The sequence below is a fragment of the Mustelus asterias genome, chromosome 9, assembly GCF_964213995.1.
Source record: "Mustelus asterias chromosome 9, sMusAst1.hap1.1, whole genome shotgun sequence".
Lineage (NCBI taxonomy): Eukaryota > Metazoa > Chordata > Chondrichthyes > Carcharhiniformes > Triakidae > Mustelus > Mustelus asterias.
This window is the reverse complement of record NC_135809.1, coordinates 57,970,859-57,990,511: the sequence shown is the minus strand read 5'-3', so window position 1 is coordinate 57,990,511 and position 19,653 is coordinate 57,970,859. Positions and strand designations below refer to the sequence as shown.

The following is a 19,653-nucleotide window of genomic DNA, read 5'->3' as shown; positions in this document are numbered from 1 at the left end:
AGCAAGGGATGACCCCAGCCCTCGGAGTGCAAGGCTGATTGGAGCAATCCCTTCTCCGAGGAGATGGTGCTGTCACTGCAGCACATTGAGGCTAACGCCACGAGGTTGGCATCCACACGGAGACCTTGGTGCAGGACATGCACTCCATGGCAGGGGATGTCCGCACCATGCTGCAGGGCTTCAACTGCAGACTCTAATGGGAATCCAGGACTATCAGCACCAGAGGACGGCAGGGCCTCTAGGTCTCACTCCAGCTGACCCTCCAACTCTTGGAGGAGCACAGCGGCCCCCAGGAACCTGAAGGGAAGAGGATTGGTAGGATTACAGCCGAGGGCACTCCAGACAGGAGACCCTAGGCATCTCCGGCCCACCTGACTTGTCTCCCCGAAATGGGGATTCTGCGACCCTCACCCCCAGCCCCGAGTTGAAGCTGTCCGTGTCTCCTGAGTCCTCTCCAGTGCCCCCTGAGCAGTGCATATCGCGGAGGGTGCTGGCTGCCTGAGCACTCACCTCTGAAATCCCCCTCGGAGGTGATGGGGGTGCCAGGTTCACGCTTCTGTAGACCTATTGTAAATGGTGTAAATTCGGCACAGTCTCAATATCCCGAGAGCGTGCTCACTAATGAAATGTTAATGTATTACAATGAGCTTTCTGCAGTCCCGCAGAATGTTTCCCGCCCCTCCATGGGTGGGAAGATTGGGATTCGGAAACTCCCAGTGCCAATTGCACACTCCAGGTTTTGAGCATGCACCATCATTCCCGCAGACGAGCGTGTGGGCTCAGATTCCCCCTCCTTCAGCTCTATTCTCTCCTCACAGGTTCTATCAGACCAACCTATGATGCTGGTGTCTGATAGATAAGGGTGCAGTACTTAAAGTTTACCACAATGTGGCAGCACAAACACACACACATACCTTTATACAATCTAATTTATAAAACATCTTGGAGATGAAATAGTCTACAAAATGGGCAATATGGATTTGTTGCCTATTTTGTGCTAAAATAAATCTTGTATAAAATGTTTGGGTAATTTTCTGCCAACACGGTGCAATGTCATGGGGCCCTGATATTTTACTTCTGATGAGGCTGCCCCATGACATTGTAACGTCTTGGACATCCTTTTGGTGGGATTGACATTTTGTGTGAATGTGAAGTGATCAACTCTTTAACAAGTTAATCATAGAATCCTGCAGTGCAGAAGGAAGACATTCGGCCTATCGAGTCTGCATCAACCACAATCCCACCCAGTTCCAACCGCTGTCCCCTGTTTATCATTCAAACATCTCTCAAAGAAATGGTTAGAAGTGAGGTTCCATTGGTCTAGCGACATCTCTTATTTAATAATTCGACTCTACCCCCACCCCTTTCTTTCCCTTTTCCCAGTTGATTGTCTCTTAAAACTATTAATATTCCCATTTTCCTGGGAACACAGTCCATAACTTTATTCCCTTAGTGTGAGGAAACGGTGCTCATTACCCCAAAATCCCATGCATTTACCTGAGCTAGTTCCCCTGATACTAAGGGGCAATTTAGCATGGCCAATCAACCTCACCCGCGCATCTTTCGACTGTGGGAGGAAACCGGAGCACCCGGAGGAAGCCCCCGCAGACAGGGGGAGAATATGCAAACTCCACACAGACAGTGAAGCAAGCCGGGAATCAAACCCGGGTCCCTGGAGCTGTGAGGCAGCAGTGTTAACCATTGTGCCACCATGATGGGTGGGATTTAACACACACCTCTCGGCCTTAATGGTCCAATAAGGATCAAGCTGAAGATTTAAGCCCTCCCCAGCGTTAAGTTGTTTTAACTGTTTGGTAGTCAGACTAATTACATTTAATGATTGGGACCATGTGTACAGAAGCCATCTATTCAGCTCCTCAAACCTGTTCCACCATTCAGCTAGATCAAGGCCGACCTGTGTCTGAACTCCAACTTTGGCCCTGTATACATACACTCAATCTATAAAATACTGGATTCTCAGCTCCCACTACCCTCTTTGCCCCACCCCATCCCACCCTAACCCCCCGCCCCCATGTGGCGTGTTTCGCATGGTGGGAAGTGGCACACCATTGGCCAGTAGCGGAACCTATTGGTCCCATCATTATCAATGGGATTTCCCATTGACCCCATCAAACTCATAGTGGGGGTGCGCCATTGGCTGGGCCAGAGCTTCCAGCGGCATGAACAGCCGGAAAGTTCCGACCGCTGTCCCCTGTTTATCATTCAAACATCTCTCAAATAAATGGTTAGAAGTGAGGCTCCATTGGTCTAGCGACATCTCTTATTTAATAATTCGACTCTACCCCCACCCCTTTCTTTCCCTTTTCCCAGTTGATTGTCTCTTAAAACTATTAATATTCCCATTTTCCTGGGAACACAGTCCATAACTTTATTCCCTTAATGTGAGGAAACGGTGCTTGTGTTCAGGTACTCTCGATTTAACCTGTGTCCCCAGATATCCTCCACATATGGATCCAGGCCAACATATTTCTCAGGCATGGGGTGGCACAGTGGTTAGCACTGCTGCCCCACAGCGCCAGGGACCCGGGTTCGATTCCCGGCTTGGGTGACTGTGTGGAGTTTGCGCATTCTCCCGTGGTCTACGTGGGTTTCCTCCGGGTGCTCCGGTTTCCTCCCACACTCCAAAGATGCGCAGGTTAGGTGGATTGGCCATGCTAAATTATGTGTCTGGGTGATTAGCAGGGTAAATATGTGCGGTTACAGGGCCTGGGTGGGATTGCTATCGGTGCAGACTTGATGGGCCGAATGGCCTCGTCCTGCACTGTAAGGATTCTATGGTTCTAAATCCTGGTGATACAATTGTGAAAGATGTTTTATCATTTTCTTTGTTGGTTAAACGGCAGAAGATCTCAGATTCCTCCTCAGCTTCCTCCTCAGCTTATTCAATGGATTTGTTTTTGCTGCTCATATGAATGGGTCCTTTACAGTCAATGAAGTACTTTTTAAAATTCATTTGTGCGACATGGTTTTCACTGGCTGGCCAGCTTTTATTGCCCATCCCTTGCTGCCCTTGAACTGAGTGCTCGCTCTGCCATTTCAGAGGGCAGTTGAGAGTCAACCACATTGCTGTGGCTCTGGAATCATATGTAGGCCAGACCAGGCAAGGACAGCAGATTTCATTCCCTAAAGGACATTATTGAACCAGATGGGTTTTTCTGACAATCAACAATGGTTTCATGATCATCAGTAGTGATGCACCATTGATTCACGCAAAGACTAGATGTTGCGACACAACAGACTTTTATTAACAAAGAACTGGAGCACTCCCAAACCGATAGCTGATCCAGACTGAGGCAAAAGGGGCGGAGAGCAGCCACCTTTATACCCCGAGGAGGGCGGAGCCCCGGATTGAGGCAGCAGGGGCGTGCCCAGGCATATCACATAAACTATCACATAAACAGACAACTACAGTGGTTCACCACATTCACCCCCTGTTTAAAAAGAGTTTGGCGGGGGCGAGGTGGTGGAACGACAGTCACAGGTTATTGATTCCATTTACAAGTTCAGTCTCTCCGGGGGCTTGATCTGCCGCTGCGACCGCCGCAATGTCAGCCGTGGTGCTGGTTCAGGAGGCCGCGATGGTGGGTCAGACGCCAGTCCATAACCGGTGAAGCCGTCCGTAGCGCCTTCAGACTGCCGGGTTGTGGAGGCTGCTCCTGGGGCTCAGGCGTGCCGTAGATGGGGGCTAAATGAGCGTGCTGCAATTCTGGTGCATCATGGATGACGTTGGGAGCTGGGGGTGAAGGGCCGTGGGACGTAGTACCTGTGGGGGCCAGATCGCGAATGGAGACCATGTCCCCCCGTCCGTCGTGATACGCCACATAGGCGTATTGGGGGTTGGCGTGGAGGAGCCGGACCGTTTCGACCAGGGGGTCCGATTTATGGGTCCGCACGTGCTTCCGGAGCAGGACAGGGCCTGGGGACGTCAGCCACGACGGTAGTGAGGTCCCCGAGGAGGACTTCCTGGGGAAAACAAACATTCGTTCATGAGGGGTGGCGTTGGTAGCCGTGCACAGTAGTGACCTAATTGATTGTAGCGCATCAGGGAGGACCTCTTGCCAGCGGGAGACGAGAAGACCCTTAGACCGGAGAGCTAATAAAATGGCCTTCCAGACTGTCGCATTCTCCCTCTCCACCTGTCCGTTCCCCCTGGGGTTGTAGCTGGTGGTCCTACTTGAGGCTATGCCTTTGGAGAGTAGGTACTGGCGCAGCTCGTCACTCATAAAAGAGGAACCCCGGTCGCTATGAATATAGCTGGGGAAACCAAACAGGGTGAAGAGGCTGTGCAGGGCCCTGACGACCGTGGCCGAGGTCATATCCAGGCAGGGAATAGCAAAGGGGAACCGCGAATACTCATCAACGACGTTGAGGAAGTATATGTTGCGATCAGAGGAGGGGAGGGGGCCTTTGAAGTCAACGCTCAGGCGTTCGAAAGGGCGGGTGGCTTTGATGAGATGTGCTCTGTCTGGCCGGTAGAAGTGTGGCTTGCACTCCGCGCAGACTTGGCAGTGCCTGGTTACAGACCTGACTTCCTCAATGGAATAGGGCAGGTTCTGGGCCTTGATGAAATGGAAGAACCTGGTAACCCCCGGGTGGCAGAGGTCATCGTGGAGAGTCTGTAACCGGTCTAGGTTCGCACTGGCACAGGTCCCTCGGGACAGGGCGTCTGGGGCTCATTGAGCTTCCCAGGCCGGTATAAAATGTCGTAATTGTAGGTGGAGAGCTCAATCCTCCACCTCAAAATCTTATCGTTCTTTATTTTGCCCCGCTGCGCGTTACTGAACATAAAGGCAACAGACCGTTGGTCCATGTGCAGGGTGAACCGTTTGCCAGCTAAGTAGTGGCGCCAGTGTCGCACAGCCTCCACGATGGCTTGTGCCTCTTTTTCAACAGAGGAGTGTCGAATTTCAGGGCCCTGGAAGGTGTGTGAGAAGAAGGCCACGGGTCTGCCCACCTGGTTAAGAGTGGCGGCCAGGGCAAAGTCAGATGCATCGCTCTCCACCTGGAATGGGGTGGATTCGTCTACAGCGTGCATCGTAGCCTTCGCGATATCCGCTTTGATGCGGTCAAAGGCCAGCCGAGCCTCCGCCGCTTGGGGAAAAGATGTGGATTTGATGAGCGGACGGGCTTTGTCTGCATAATCGGGGACCCACTGGGCGTAGTATGAGAAGAAGCCTAGGCATCTCCTCAGTGCTTTGAGGGTGGTGGGGAGAGGAAGTTCCAGGAGGGGACGCATGCGGTCGGGATCGGGGCCGATGACCCTGTTCTCCACAACACAACCAAGGATGGCGAGGCGGTGCGAGCGGAATACGCACTTCTCCTTATTGTAGGTCAGGTTGAGGAGTGTCGCAGTGTGGAGGAATTTTTGGAGGTTGGCATCGTGGTCCTGCTGATCGTGGCCGCAGATGGTGATGTTATCCAGGTACGGGAAGGTGGCCCGCAACCCATTCTGGTCCACCATTCGGTCCATCTCACGCTGGAAAACCGAGACCCCGTTGGTGACGCTGAAGGGGACCCGAAGGAAGTGATAGAGATGGCCATCCGCCTCGAAGGCAGTGTATTGGCAGTCTTCCGGGCGGATAGGGAGCTTGTGGTATGCAGACTTCAAATCAATGGTGGAGAACACCCGATATTGTGCAATCTGATTGACCATGTCAGATATGCGGGGAAGGGGGTACGCGTCCAGCTGCGTGTATCGGTTGATAGTCTGACTGTAGTCAATGACCATGCGAAGTTTCTCCCCAGTCTTAACAACCACGACTTGGGCTCTCCAGGGGCTGGTACTGGCCTCAATGATCTCCTCCCCCAGGAGGCGTCGCACCTCGGACTTGATAAATGCTCTATCTCCAGCGCTGTACCGTCTGCTTTTGGTGGCAATGGGCTTGCAGTCAGGGGTGAAGTGTTCAAAGAGCGAGGGAGGGGTGACTTTAAGGGTCGAGAGACCACAGGTGGTGCGCGGTGGCTGGTCTGATAGCTGTGGATTTTGGACGGAGATTGGGGAAAAGGCCCATTATACACCATGGTGACGCTCCCAAGGTGACACATGAAATCTAGCCCCAGTAGTACGGCAGCGCAGAGCTGTGGCAGCACGAGGAGCCTGCACTTGTCGTACACCGTACAGTCAGAGTAACTACACAGTACCCGAGGACATTCACCGACCGGGACGTCGAAGCCATGGAAATTGATTGCTGCATTGGCAGTACTGGCAGTGCATAGTGCCTCACCGTGTTAGGGTGGATGAAACTCTCTGTACTCCCACTGTCAAATAAGCAGTTAGTAGTGTGGCCGTTTACCTTGATGTCCATCATCGACCAGGTGAGTTGATGAGGCCTGGACTGGTCCAACGCGACCGAGACCACTGTCGGATTAGGCGATGCGGTGGACAGTTCCCAAAATGGCGGCCTCCGTGACTCGGCAGACGTCACCCAAGATGGCGGCTCCTGTGGGTCGCACGTGGCTGATGGTGTCCAAGATGGCGGCCTCCGTGGGTGGCACATGGCCAATGGCGGCACCCGCGGATTGCACATGCCCGATGGCGTCGAAGGCAGTGCCTCCCGTGGATCGCACGCGGCGCTGCTGGGCCTGGGGGCCAATTTTGCCCTGCAAACTTTCAGGTAATGACCCTTCTTACTGCAACCAGAGCAGATCGCGTCTTTCACCAGGCAGCGTCGTTGTGGGTGCTTCTCCAGGCCGCAGAAGTAGCACCTTGGGCCTCCGGGGACTGCCGCAGTGGTCAGTTCGGCGTCGGGACGGGGCGTGGCGTAGGTTTGCGGCCCTCAGAGGTGGCTGCAGTCGCAATGTCCACGGTGTGCCCTCGTTGTCGGGGGTGCAGGCCTCGAGGTTCCGGAAAGCTACCTCCAGCGAGCCAGCAAGTTCCACCGTTTTCTTCAGGTCCAGCCCATCTTGTTCCAGCAGGCGCTGCCGGATATAGGTCGACCTGATGCCTGCGACAAAGGCATCTCTGATCAGGTCGTCAGTGTTTTGGGCGGCTGAAACGGCCTTGCAGTTGCAGGCTCTGCCGAGTGCACGCAGTTCGCGCAGGAATTGCTCAGTCAATTCCCCGGGCTGCTGTCTGCGAGTGGCCAGCAGGTGTCTGGCGTAGACCTCGTTCGGCTGCCGGTTGTACTGGCTCTTGAGGAGATCGATTGCCTCCTGGTAAGTCTCTGCGTCTCGGATCAGCGCGAAGACGTGAACGCTGACGCGGGCGTGGAGCACATGCAGTTTGTAGATGTCTGTTATGACGACGGAGGAGGAGGAGGCGATGAAGGTCTCAAAACAGCGCAGCCAGTGATCAAAAGAGTTAGAGGCCCCAACAGCCTGCGGATCCAAATCCAATTTGTCAGGTTTCAGGAGTTGCTCCATCTCAAATTTTTTGTTAATAAAATTGATGCACCATTGATTCATGCAAAGACTCATTGTTGCGAAACAACAGACTTTTATTAACAAGAACTGAAGCACTCCCAAACTGATGGCGAACCCGAACTGAGGCAAAAGGGGCGGAGAGCAGCCACCTTTATACCCCGAGGAGGGCGGAGCCCCGGATTGAGGCAGCAGGGGCGTGTCCAGGCATATCACATAAACTATCACATAAACAGACAACTACAGTGGTTCACCACAAGTAGATTCTTAATTCCAGATATTTCTTATTGAATTCAATTTCCACCATCTGCTGTGTTGGGATTTGAATCCGAGTCCCCAGAACATTAACTGAGTTTCTGGATTAATAGTCTAGCGATAATATCACTAAGCTATTGCCTCCCCTTATGGAGTCACTGTAGGAAACACACCATTATGTCATGTATAAAACAATATATGTTGAGCAAATTCCCACAAAAAGCAATGTGATAATGGTCAGATCATCTTGTTTTTTTTGTGATGTTGATTGCGGGATGAATCTTGGCCAGGACATCAGGAAGAACTCCCCTGTTCTTTGAAATAATGGTAAGAGGTCCCACAACACCAGGTTAAAGTCCAACAGGTTTATTTGGTAGCAAATACCATAAGCTTTTGGAGCACTGCTTTGAAATAATGCCATAGGATTTTTTACATCAACCTGAGCAGGGGGCTTGTTTTAGCATCTCATCTGAAATTTGACTCTTCCAACAGTGCAGCTCTCCTGCAGTATCACACTGGAGCATCAGCCTTGATTTTTGTGCTTAAGCCTAGAGTGGGACTTGAACCCAGAACCTCATGACTCGGAGACGGTGACATGGTGGTTAGCACTGCTGCCTCACAGTGCCAGGGACCCAGGTTCGATTCTGGCCTTGGGTCACTGTCTGTGTGGAGTTTGCATGTTCCACCGGGTGCTCTGATTTCCTCCCACACTCCAAAGATGTGCGAGTTACGTGAATTGACCATGCTAATCGTGTCAGGAGGACTAGCAAGGTAAAAATGTTGAATTACGGGGATAGGGCCTGGGTGGGATTGAGGTCGGTGCAGTCTTGATGGGCCAAATGGCCTCCTCCTGCACTGCAGGGATTCTATCAATCTATGAGACAAGTGTGTTAGCCACTGGGTAGCACAGTGGCACTGTGGGCATCACTGCTGCCTCACTGCGCCAGGGACTGTGTTCAATTCTGACCTTGAGTGACTATGTGGGGCTTGCATTTTCCCCGTATCTGTGTGAGATTCCTCCAGGTGCTCCAGTTTCCTTCCACAGTCCAAAGATGTGTAGGTTAAGCAGATTAGCCATGCTAAATTGCCCCTTAGTGTCCCCAGATGTGCACGTTACATGGGTTAGCCATGGGAAATATGTGGGGTTACAAGGAGAGGGCAGGGGGAGACGACCTGGGTAAGATGATCTGCCAGATCTCCTTCTGCACTGTAGGGATTCCATGAGCCATTGCCGACACTTGAGTGGGCTTCCTAGAGCACAGCGAGCGCACAGCGGAAAATGACATGGCTTGAAGAAATAACAGGCACAAAATCCCATAACAACACCACTCTCACAGCTGCTATCTTCTCCAATTGTGTGAGAGGCTTTTGCACACTGTACTGAGAGATTACTATCACTAATGTCACCAGTTCAGCTGCAATCAATTCACGTGTGTTGTCATCATGCATCATTCATGCATGTTGGACAGGAGACCCAGAAGTTAGATGCAAATGCATCTAACTGAGTTAAAAGACTACCAACAGACTCGCTGCACTTACACCTGGGACCCCCACCCCCCCCCCCCCCCCTCCCCGAATGTGCATCGCCAGTCACCTTCCTTCCCAGTGTATTGCTGTGTTAAAACATGCATCCTGAGGTGGAAAAATATTTGCATCAACTTTATGTGCACTTATGTTGCTTTATTATTATCTGTGTCAATGAAATAGAATTGTAAAACCTGCAAATATAGCTGACAAACCACATCTATAAAATGTCAGCAAATTGCCATTTAACACAGCGTTGGATGGTACTAATGCTGTCAGGCACAACTATCTGTTTATTATTTTCTGAACAATAAATAGATGAGGTAGTTTGTTATTTCCTGTCATTGTGCAGCCTGTTTGAATCTGGGTGTGCTTAATTAATAATGTAAAGGCAAGATTGAAAGTGTTGGGATGGCTGATGGAGCCGCCTGTTATCTGACCACTGTGATGTGAGATTGTGAGACATTGGGAGGGTTGGGATCACCCGACTGTAAGGGGAGTATCATCTTCAGCAAAGCATCATCTGTAACCTCAGTGCTCGCTGTGAGCACGTAACATTGGACTTTTAATAAACAGTAAGTGTTTGAGTCTATGATGTGGAGTTGCTGGCGTTTGACTGGGGTAGGCACAGTAAGTAGTCTCGCAACACCAGGTTAAAGTCCAACAGGTTTATTTGGTCGCATGAGTTTTCGGAGCAATGCCCCTTCATCAGGTGAGTGAAGAGTTGGGTTCACAAACAGGGCATATATAGACACAAACTCAATTACAAGGTAATAGTTGGAATGCGAGTCTTAACAGGTAATCAAGTCTTTACAGGTGCAGACAATGTGAGTGGAGAGAGGATTAAGCACAGGTTAACCTGTGCTTCCTCTACATCTAATTTGTTGTACTGCTTGTTGGACATTTGATATTGAATGCACAGAAATTTCCTCCAAGTAAATATTAGAGAGACCAAGACCTAGTCTTTAGTCTTCACTACAATCTCCATTCCCTAGTCTCATTCCTCTCCCTGGCAACTATCTAAAACTGGACAATACTGTTTGCAGCCTTGGTGTTATATCTGACTCTGGGATGGGTGTCTGACCACGTATTCGTGGCATCACTAAGACGACTGCTTTCACCTCATAGCATTAACTCTCTGCTCCTGTGCTGCCCACTGTGCCACTGTGCTGCCCACTGTGCCACCGTGCTGCCCACTGTGCCACCATGCTGCCCTCCATGCCATCTGCTGCTGAAACCCTCACCCTTGCCTTTGACACTTAGATTTAACTATTCCAATACTAAATGTACTCTTCCGAAGAATCAAGAACAAATGATCAATAAAACAAAATAATCATAGTGGGGTGTGCGGTAACAGCCTATGATGAGGCACAGTAACTAAAACAAAACGTCAAAGGAAATTTATCAAATCAAATGAAAATGATGTCTCTTCGAGAAATGATGCACCCCAGTCCTGGCAGTACCCACTGGCCGTTGGACACCTCATGCTCCCTCTCCAGGGTCATCCAGCCACAAACATAGATGTGGGAGAGGGATAGACAGGTTGGACAACTCCTGGACTGCCCACTGCCTGGACCTGTTGATATTCACCTTGGCCAAGCCCAGGAGCAGGTCTATGAGGAGGTCTGCCTGCCTCCCCACCAGCCAGTTAGCCCCCCCCCTCCCCAGCACTGGGTGAACCTCCCCCCAGTATATGTGTAGTTATCAGATGATGGCCTGTTGAGCATCTAATCACTGCATCAAGGGTGGTCGTGCCATCAGCAGCCTAGGCCTTGAGCTCTGGAATTCCCTCTCTAAACTCCTCCACCTCCCTAACTCTTTTGGCTTCCCTTAAGATACGTCTTAAGACCTACCTAGTGACCAATATCACCTGTCCTAATATCTCCTTTTATGGCTCTGTGTCAAATAATGTCTGATAACACACTTGTACCCTGCTTTGGAACATCTTATCTCATTAAAAGGACAATATAAATTCAAGTTGTGTTTGTTAATGATGGCATTTGTTCTTAATCATCTTTTAGTAAGGAGAAAATCCAAGGCAGGTTGTGACAAGAGAAATGGAGGGTGGGATTTTCCGACCTTTGCTGCTAGCGGGATCTTCCAGTCCTGCAGAAGGTGACACATTGCGACGGATTTGGTAGGCTCTGGCAAGACCAGAAAACACTGTGCAGAGGGGCTGGAAAATCTTGCCCGAGGTACCATTGTTTTGTCTTAGTCTCGTAGTGATTCTTGCAACTCAGTCACAGGACACGAGAATGCTTTGCTCAGTTTAACTTAGCGTAGATGTGGCAAAGATTTATCAATCATTTCCAACATGAGGGAAGACTAATTCAGACTAGGCTGAATTTGACCCGAGATCCCAGTGAAAACTTAGAATGTCAACATAAATATATCAACCAATATTATGTAGCCATCTTGCAGCTGAAGGTGAAACTGTATTTATTGAATAATGTTCCATTTCAATTTCAGTAAGTGAGTCTTGTTTTTCAGCTCCGAGAAAGTCGTACACAGTGGAAGAGGCAGTGGAAACAATTGGATTTGGACGATTCCATGTTTTACTGGTCATAATCATGGGGAGCACCAGTGTGAGTATTGGTAGAGTCCAGACTGTAGTGACCTCTGTATTGTACAATGACTGGAGGGTGATGAAAGGTAAGGTTTTGCCTTGGCTTTGGACAAGTGAATAACACAGGGAAGAGGCAGGGAGTGCAACCTCATAAAAATCTCAGAAAATGCTGGACGTACTCAGCAGGTCTGGCAGCATCTGTGGAGAGAAAATCCAAGTTAATGTTTCAGGTTGATGATTCTTTGATCAGGACTGGGAAAAGTTAGGAATGTTGATAGGATTTAAGCGGGTGAAACGGGGTAGGGTGGGAAAAGAACAAAGAGCAGTGATAGAGAGTGGAGGATTGGAGATTTGATGGTGCAGAGGAAAAGGGAGTAATGATGGAACAAGCAGAAAAGCAGAAGATGTGCCCAGAAGAGGTGTGAATGGCAGAAAAATGAACGCAAAGGTAGGAGAAAAATGAGATTAAGACCAAATCCTGCAGAGAAAAGGAAACAAAATGGAGGCAGAGGTTAGGGTCTGAAATTGTTGAATATTTAGTCAGAAGCTGCAAAGTGTTGAATCAAAAGCAAGGTGCTGTTCCTTCAGGTACAAACATTCAAAATAAGAGCAGATGTAGGCCATTCAGCCCCTCGAGCCTGCTCTGCCATTTCATAAGATGATGGCTGATCTGTTTGTGTTTTGAATTCCATCTTCCCTTCCTTACCCAACAAGAATCTATCTGCGTCCACCTTAAAAATATTCAGTGACCACACCTCCACTGCCTTCTGAGGCAGAGAGTTTCTGTGAGAGAAAATTCTCCTCATCTCTGTCCTAAAAGGGCGACCCTGAATTTTACAGCAGTGCCCCCTAGTTCTAGACTCACCCACAAGAGGAAACATCCTTTCCACGTCCACCTTGTCAATACCGTTCAGGATCCTATATACTTCAATCGAGTCACCCCTCACTCTTCTAAATTCTAGTTGAAACAAGCCCAGCCTGTTCAACCTTTCCTCATCAGACAACCCAATTGTTCCACTTCCATTCCCAGGTGCAATGTGATACCTTGTCCTTTAAAAAGTGCTGAGTCATTCTGGCTTCATCCACCCTACAGCAGGAAAAATCTTAAACTGGAAGCTGCTGATCTTAAAATCACAGTGAACACCCCAGTGGAATTGGAAGAATTAATTAAGAAGCTGATTCCACTCTGAAATGACTAATGAAAGCCATTGTGTTTAACATTTTCACACATCCCTATGCTAAGATCAAAGAAACTTACAGCACAGGAACAGGCCCTTTGGCCCTCCAAGCCTGCACCGACCATGCTGCCTGACTGAACTAAACCCCTCCAACCCTTCCGGGGACCGTATCCCTTTATTCCCATCCTATTCATATATTTGACCAGATGCCCCTTAAAACTCACTATCGTATCTGCTTCCACCACCTCCCCCGGCAGCGAGTTCCAGGCACCCACCACCCTCTGTGTGACAAACTTACCTCGTACATCTCCTTTAAACCTTGCCCCTCGCACCTTAAACTTATGCCCCCTAGTAATTGACTCTTCCACCCTGGGAAAAAGTTTCTGACTATCCACTCTGTCCATGCCCCTCATAATCTTGTAGACTTCTAGCAGGTCGCCCCTCAACGTCCTTTCCAGTGAGAACAAACCAAGTTTCTCCAACCTCTCCTCATAGCTAATGCCCTCCATACCAGGCAACATCCTGGTAAATCTTTTCTGTACCCTCTCCAAAGCCTCCACATCCTTCTGGTAGTGTGGCGACCAGAATTGAACACTATATTCCAAGTGCAGCCTAACTAAGGTTCTATAAAGCTGCAACATGACTTGCCAATTTTTAAACTCAATACCTTGGCCAATGAAGGCAAGCATGCCGTATGTCTTCTTGACTACCTTCTCCACCTGCATTGCCACTTTCAGTGACCTGTGTACCTATACATCCAGATCCCTCTGCCTATCAATACTCTTAAGGGTTCTGCCATTTACTATATATTTCCTATTTGTATTAGACCTTCCAAAATGCATTACTTCACATTTGACTGGGTTAAACTCCATCTGCATCTCTCCACCCAAGCCTCCAACCGATCTATATCCTGCTGTATCCTCTAATGCTCCTCATCGCTATCCGCAAATCCACCAACCTTTTTGTTCTCCGCAAACTCACTAATCAAAGCAGTTACATTTTCCTCCAAATCATTTATATATATTATGAACAGCAAAGGTCCCTGAGGAACGCCACTTGTCACAGCCCTCCATTCAGAAACACATCCTTCCACTGCTACCCTCTGTCTTCTATGACCGACATGATGTGGAAATGCCGGCGTTGGACTGGGGTAAACACAGTAAGGAGTCTAACAACACCAGGTTAAAGTCCAACAGGTTTATTTGGTAGCAAACTCCACTAGCTTTCGGAGTGCTGCTCCTTCGTCAGATGGAGTGGAAATCTGCTCTCAAACAGGGCACAGAGACACAAAATCAAGTTACAGAATACTGATTAGAATGCGAATCTCTACAGCCAACCAGGTCTTCAAGATACAGACAATGTGAGTGGAGGGAGCATTAAGCACAGGTTAAAGAGATGTGTATTGTCTCCAGACAGGACAGCCAGTGAGATTCTGCAAGTCCAGCAGACAAGCTGTGGGGGTTACTGATAGTGTGACATAAAACCAACATCCTGGTTTAGGCTGTCCTCATGTGTGCGGAACTTGGCTATCAGTTTCTGCTCAGCGACTCTGCGCTGTCGTGTGTCGTGAAGGCCGCCTTGGAGAACGCTTACCCAAATATCAGAGGCTGAATGCCCGTGACCGCTGAAGTGCTCCCCCACAGGAAGAGAACAGTCTTGCCTGGTGATTGTCGAGCGGTGTTCATTCATCCGTTGTCACAGCGTCTGCATGGTTTCCCCAATGTACCATGCCTCGGGACATCCTTTCCTGCAGCGTATCAGGTAGACAAGTTCCATCCCACCATCAGACTCACCATGGACTACTCTCCGGAATTGGTTGCATTCTTGGACACACGCATTTCCATTAAGGATGGTCACCTCAGCACCTCTCTATACTGCAAGCCCACGGATAACCTCACGATGCGCCACTTCTCCAGTTTCCACCCTAAACACGTTAAAGGAGCCATCCCCTACGGACAAGCCCTCCGTATACACAGGATCTGCTCAGATGAGGAGGATTGCAACAGACACCTCCAGACGCTGAAAGATGCCCTCATAAAAACAGGATATGGAGCTCGACTCATTGATCAACAGTTCCAACGCGCCACAGTGAAAAACCGCACCGACCTCCTCAGAAGACAAACACGGGACACAGTGGACAGAGTACCCTTCGCCGTCCAGTATTTCCCCGGAGCGGAGAAGCTACGGCATCTCCTCCGGAGCCTTCAACATGCCATTGATGAAGACGAACATCTCGCCAAGGCCATCCCCACACCCCCACTTCTTGCCTTCAAACAACCGCACAACCTCAAACAGACCATTGTCCGCAGCAAACTACCCAGCCTTCAGGAGAACAGTGACCAAGACACCACACAACCCTGCCACAGCAACCTCTGCAAGACGTGCCGGATCATCGACACAGATGCCATCATCTCACGTGAGAACATCATCTACCAGGTACACGGTACCTACTCTTGCAACTCGGCCAACGTTGTCTACCTGATACGCTGCAAGAAAGGATGTCCCGAGGCATGGTACATTGGGGAAACCATGCAGACACTACGACAATGGATGAATGAACACCGCTCGACAATCACCAGGCAAGACTGTTCTCTTCCTGTGGGGGAGCACTTAAGCAGTCATGGGCATTCAGCCTCTGATCTTCGGGTAAGCATTCTCCAAGGCGGCCTTCACGACACCCTGACATTGAGGGGTAATTTAGCATGGCCAATCAACCTAACCCACACATCTTTGGACTGTGGGAGGAAACCGGAGCACCCGGAGGAAACCCACGCAGACACGAGGAGAATGTGCAAACTCCACACAGACAGTGACCCAAGCCGGGAATCGAACCCAGGTCCCTGGAGCTGTGAAGCAGCAGTGCTAACCACTGTGCTACCGTGCCACCCTTCTTTGGTGAATACTGATGAAAAGTATTCATTTAATACCTCGCCCATTTCCTCTGGCTCCACGCATAGACTCCCTCCCCTGTCCTTGAGTGGGCCAACCCTCTCCCTAGCTACCCTCTTGCTCTTTATATATGTCTAAAAAGCCTTGGGATTTTCCTTAATCCTGCTGGCCAATGATTTTTCGTGACCCCTTTTAGCCCTCCTTACTCCTTGCTTAAGTTTCTTTCTACTTTTCTTGTTTTCCACACTTGCTTCGTGCGTTCCCAGCCTCCTAGCCTTGACAAATGCTTCCTTTTTCTCTTTGACTAGGCTCACAATATCTCCCGTTATCCAAGATTCCCAAAACTTGCCATTCTTATCCTTCATCCTTACAGGAATATGCCGGTACTGAATCCCTATCAACTTGCACTTGAAAGCCCCCCACATGCCAGATGTTGATTTGCCCTCTAACATCTGCCCCCAATCTACATTCTTCAGTTCCTGCCTAATATTGTTGTAATTAGCCTTCCCCCAGTTTAGCAACTTAACTTGAGGACTACACTTTTCTTTATCCATCTTACTGAATTGTGGTCACTGTTGCCGAACTGCTCCCCTACTGAAACTAAGTTCCCTGGATTGCAAGTATCTGAGAAAGGGGGTGACATTAAATGCTCCCTGAGTGGCAAGTTTGAAGGTGGGGTGTATTTGATTAAATTTAATGGATACTCCGCTGCCTTCCTGCCTCCATCTCCATTAAGTTTGGGCAGGAAGATTTGCGGATGGCCTTCCCAGCTAGATGCTAATTGAGGCCATTATGTGGGCATTAATATACTCTTAAGGGCTTCATCCTGTCACCATTGGCATTCAGCCAATAGCAGACAAGGGACTTGCCACATGAGAAGCCCTGTTGGGTTTGTTTGTGGGCTCCCAGGGGAGGGTCCTTCATTCAAAACCTTGACCTCGCACTGGGCAAAGGGGTGCGGGGGCTGCTGAGAGCCACCTGCTTGCCTTTTCTTCAGACCCTCATTCCCTCAACTGCCATCCCACCCTCACTCATCTGTGGTCTTGGTCCCATGGCGATCCTTTGGGTTGGTGCAGTCTTTGGTGGGTGCAGTTCTACCAGCTGCCACTGCTTCCAGTAGCGCTGACAGGTAATGGAGAGCTGATGGCTTCTGACTGGCTGGTAACTCTATTTCTGCTCCTGAGGTCCTGGGGAAGGCCTGCTGCTGGCCAGCTAAGTGCCTGATAAGCACTCAAAACAGCAGACCTTCCCCATTGGAGATGATGCAGGCTCTAGCTGGCTCTCCAATTGCTGGGTAAGACCTTGGATCTAATTCTGACCAGGATGGTGCAGGAAACAGCTATGGAAGTCAGATAGAACTTCATACCACAGAAACAGGCCATTCTGGCCAACAGTGCTCTGCCGGTGTTTAACACAAGACTCTTCTCATTACTTTATCTCAACCTATTTCCTTTCCCCTCACGTACTTGACTACGCCATGTCGCACCATCAACAGTGCAGGACTCCCTCAGTGTCAAACATAGATTATGTGCTCAAATTCCTACTTGGGGGCTTGAGCTCCAACCAGCTAGCTCAGATCCGAAGAGTTACCACAGAGCCAGCAGTCTTGTGTCCTAGAAGGGATGAAGAGGTTAAGTAAATAAATGCCACAGAGCCAATGTTGGCATTCAGCTGAGAGGGAAAGGGAGAAATGTGAATACTTTCATCTTGAAATCTGACAATTGAGGGGATTATTGTAGAGATAGTAAGCATTGGCTGGCCTGTTCCACAAGGCACATCCTAAATTGGGATTGAAATATAAGATTCTTGAGGAGAAAAGATGAGAAGCTGAAGACTTTATCATAGACTGCTGGCTCTGTGGTAACTCTCTCGAATCTGAGTCTTTATCTTCCCCTGGCTGGGCTGCAACTGAGGCTAAAGAAGCCCACCAACCTTCTCAATGGGAGGGGCCAGCCAGAGCCATCAGATGCAAACATATCAACCCAATATTCATAACTCGCTTTCAGGTCTCCACTTGCTGGAGTGAGATCAGAACTCAACCCATCTGACAAATACTGTTACTAAACCAGTGATCACTCTATTCTAATGCCACTGGATATCATCCCCAGTGTCAATATTCCGGGTTCCACCCACAAGGACTGTCTGGAAAAAAAAGCTGGAATTCTTCCCACTCTGACTCTGAGGTGGGAATGCTTTCATTAAGCTATAGGCTTACTGCAGTCAGGTGGGTAAAAGAGCTAACTGGAATTCTGAGTGGGTCAGCAGAGGACAAAAAATGAAATTATTTGAGGATGAGCTGAAATGTTTGAATATGATCGAACCTTGACTTTAACATTTCCTTGGTTGTTCCTTCAGGTGGCTGAAGCCATGGAGATCATGTTGCTGGCTGTCATTTCCCCAGTCATTCGTTGTGAATGGCGCCTGGAGGAATGGCAAGTTGCCATGGTTACCACAGTAAGTTTACTTTATTGCACTTCCCATTCCTATTTAGGGCATTATATTGCCTCTTCATTTAGCTCCCTGTGAGTCAAGAGTGGCATTGTACCACAGCAAGTTTATGACAATTGTCCAGAAATCGAATCCAATCCAAGTCTCTGCTAGCGTGCAGTATGGCCGATCTAGCTCTCGTTAATAAGAAGGACCTAAGCTTCCTATTGTCTTCAGGCTTTTGAAACTGAAGTTTAGAGTTGTTTGGCTGCTCTTTGCTGATTCACTCTTCCATGTTAGTGTCTTGCAATGTGAACCATTCTCTTTCATTTTCCAATAAAGTAATTTCTAACATGGAGTGTTATTGTCAATGACTTCTTTTACATTTACAAGGTGTACTTGTGTCGTTCACAACTTCAAGTTTTTCCAAAGTTTCTTTTTCGTTCAGCTGTATGGAATCTTATCAAATGCTTTTGGAACTCTTAAGAAACTATATCTATAGACATTCTCCTGTCTATTGTATAATTGCTTCCTCAAGCCATTCAATTAGGTTTGTTAGACATAAATCTATTTCTCTGTGTTCAGTTATTCTGACCTTTCCAATGACATCCATCCATCCTGGACTAACAGGTCTATCATTTCCCTGTTTCTCTCACCCACTTTAATTAAATAATTTCCAATCTAAAGAGACAGTTCCTGACTTGGAAATATATTACCATTCCTTCACTGTTGCTGGCTCAAAATCCTGGAATTTCTTCTCTAACAGCACTGTGGATGCACCTACACCACGTGGACTGCAACGGTTCAAGGAGGCAGCTCACCACCGCCTTCTCGAGGGCAACTAGGGATGGGCAATAAATGCTGCCTTAACCAGTGACATCCACATCCCATAAATGAATTTTTAAAAATTGGAACTTTACAGAAATGCGCTCTTTTGATTTAAACCATCTGATCCTGGGGATTGGTCACTTTTTACTATTGTTATTATTCCTGATAATATTTTGTTGATTGTGTTAACTTCAGTGAGTTCCGAATGCATGGTATATTCTCTTCCTTGATTGGAACATACAAGATCCTGAGGGGTCTTGAGAGGGTGGATATGGAGAGGATGTTTCCTCTTGTGGGAGAATCTCGGACTAGGGGTAACTGTTTAACAACAAGGAGTTGCCAGTTTAAGTTTTAAGTTTTTTTTAAAGTTTATTTTATTAGTGTCACAAGTAGGCTTCCAGTAACACTGCAATGAAGTTACTGTGAAAATCCCCTAGTCGCCACATACCGGCACCTGTTCGGGTACACGGAGAATTTAGCATGGCCAATGCACTGAACTAGCACGTCTTTAGGACTAATGGAGATGAAGTGAAATGCTTTCTCTCAGATGGTCTTTGAAACTCTTCCTCAAAAGGTGGTGGAAGCAGAATCTTTGAAGATTTTTAA

The 19,653-nt window shown here is 48.6% G+C and overlaps 1 protein-coding gene across 1 annotated transcript in view; it reads left to right on the top strand.

Moving 5' to 3' along the window:
- svopl (SVOP-like) overlaps nt 1-19,653 on the top strand; it is a 122,548-nt gene that overhangs the window by 46,675 nt on the left and 56,220 nt on the right. The window contains exons 3-4 of the mRNA XM_078221212.1: nt 11,650-11,744; nt 18,148-18,246. Of these exons, the coding sequence (XP_078077338.1) occupies nt 11,650-11,744; nt 18,148-18,246 (194 nt within the window). The remainder of the gene's footprint in view (nt 1-11,649; nt 11,745-18,147; nt 18,247-19,653) is intronic.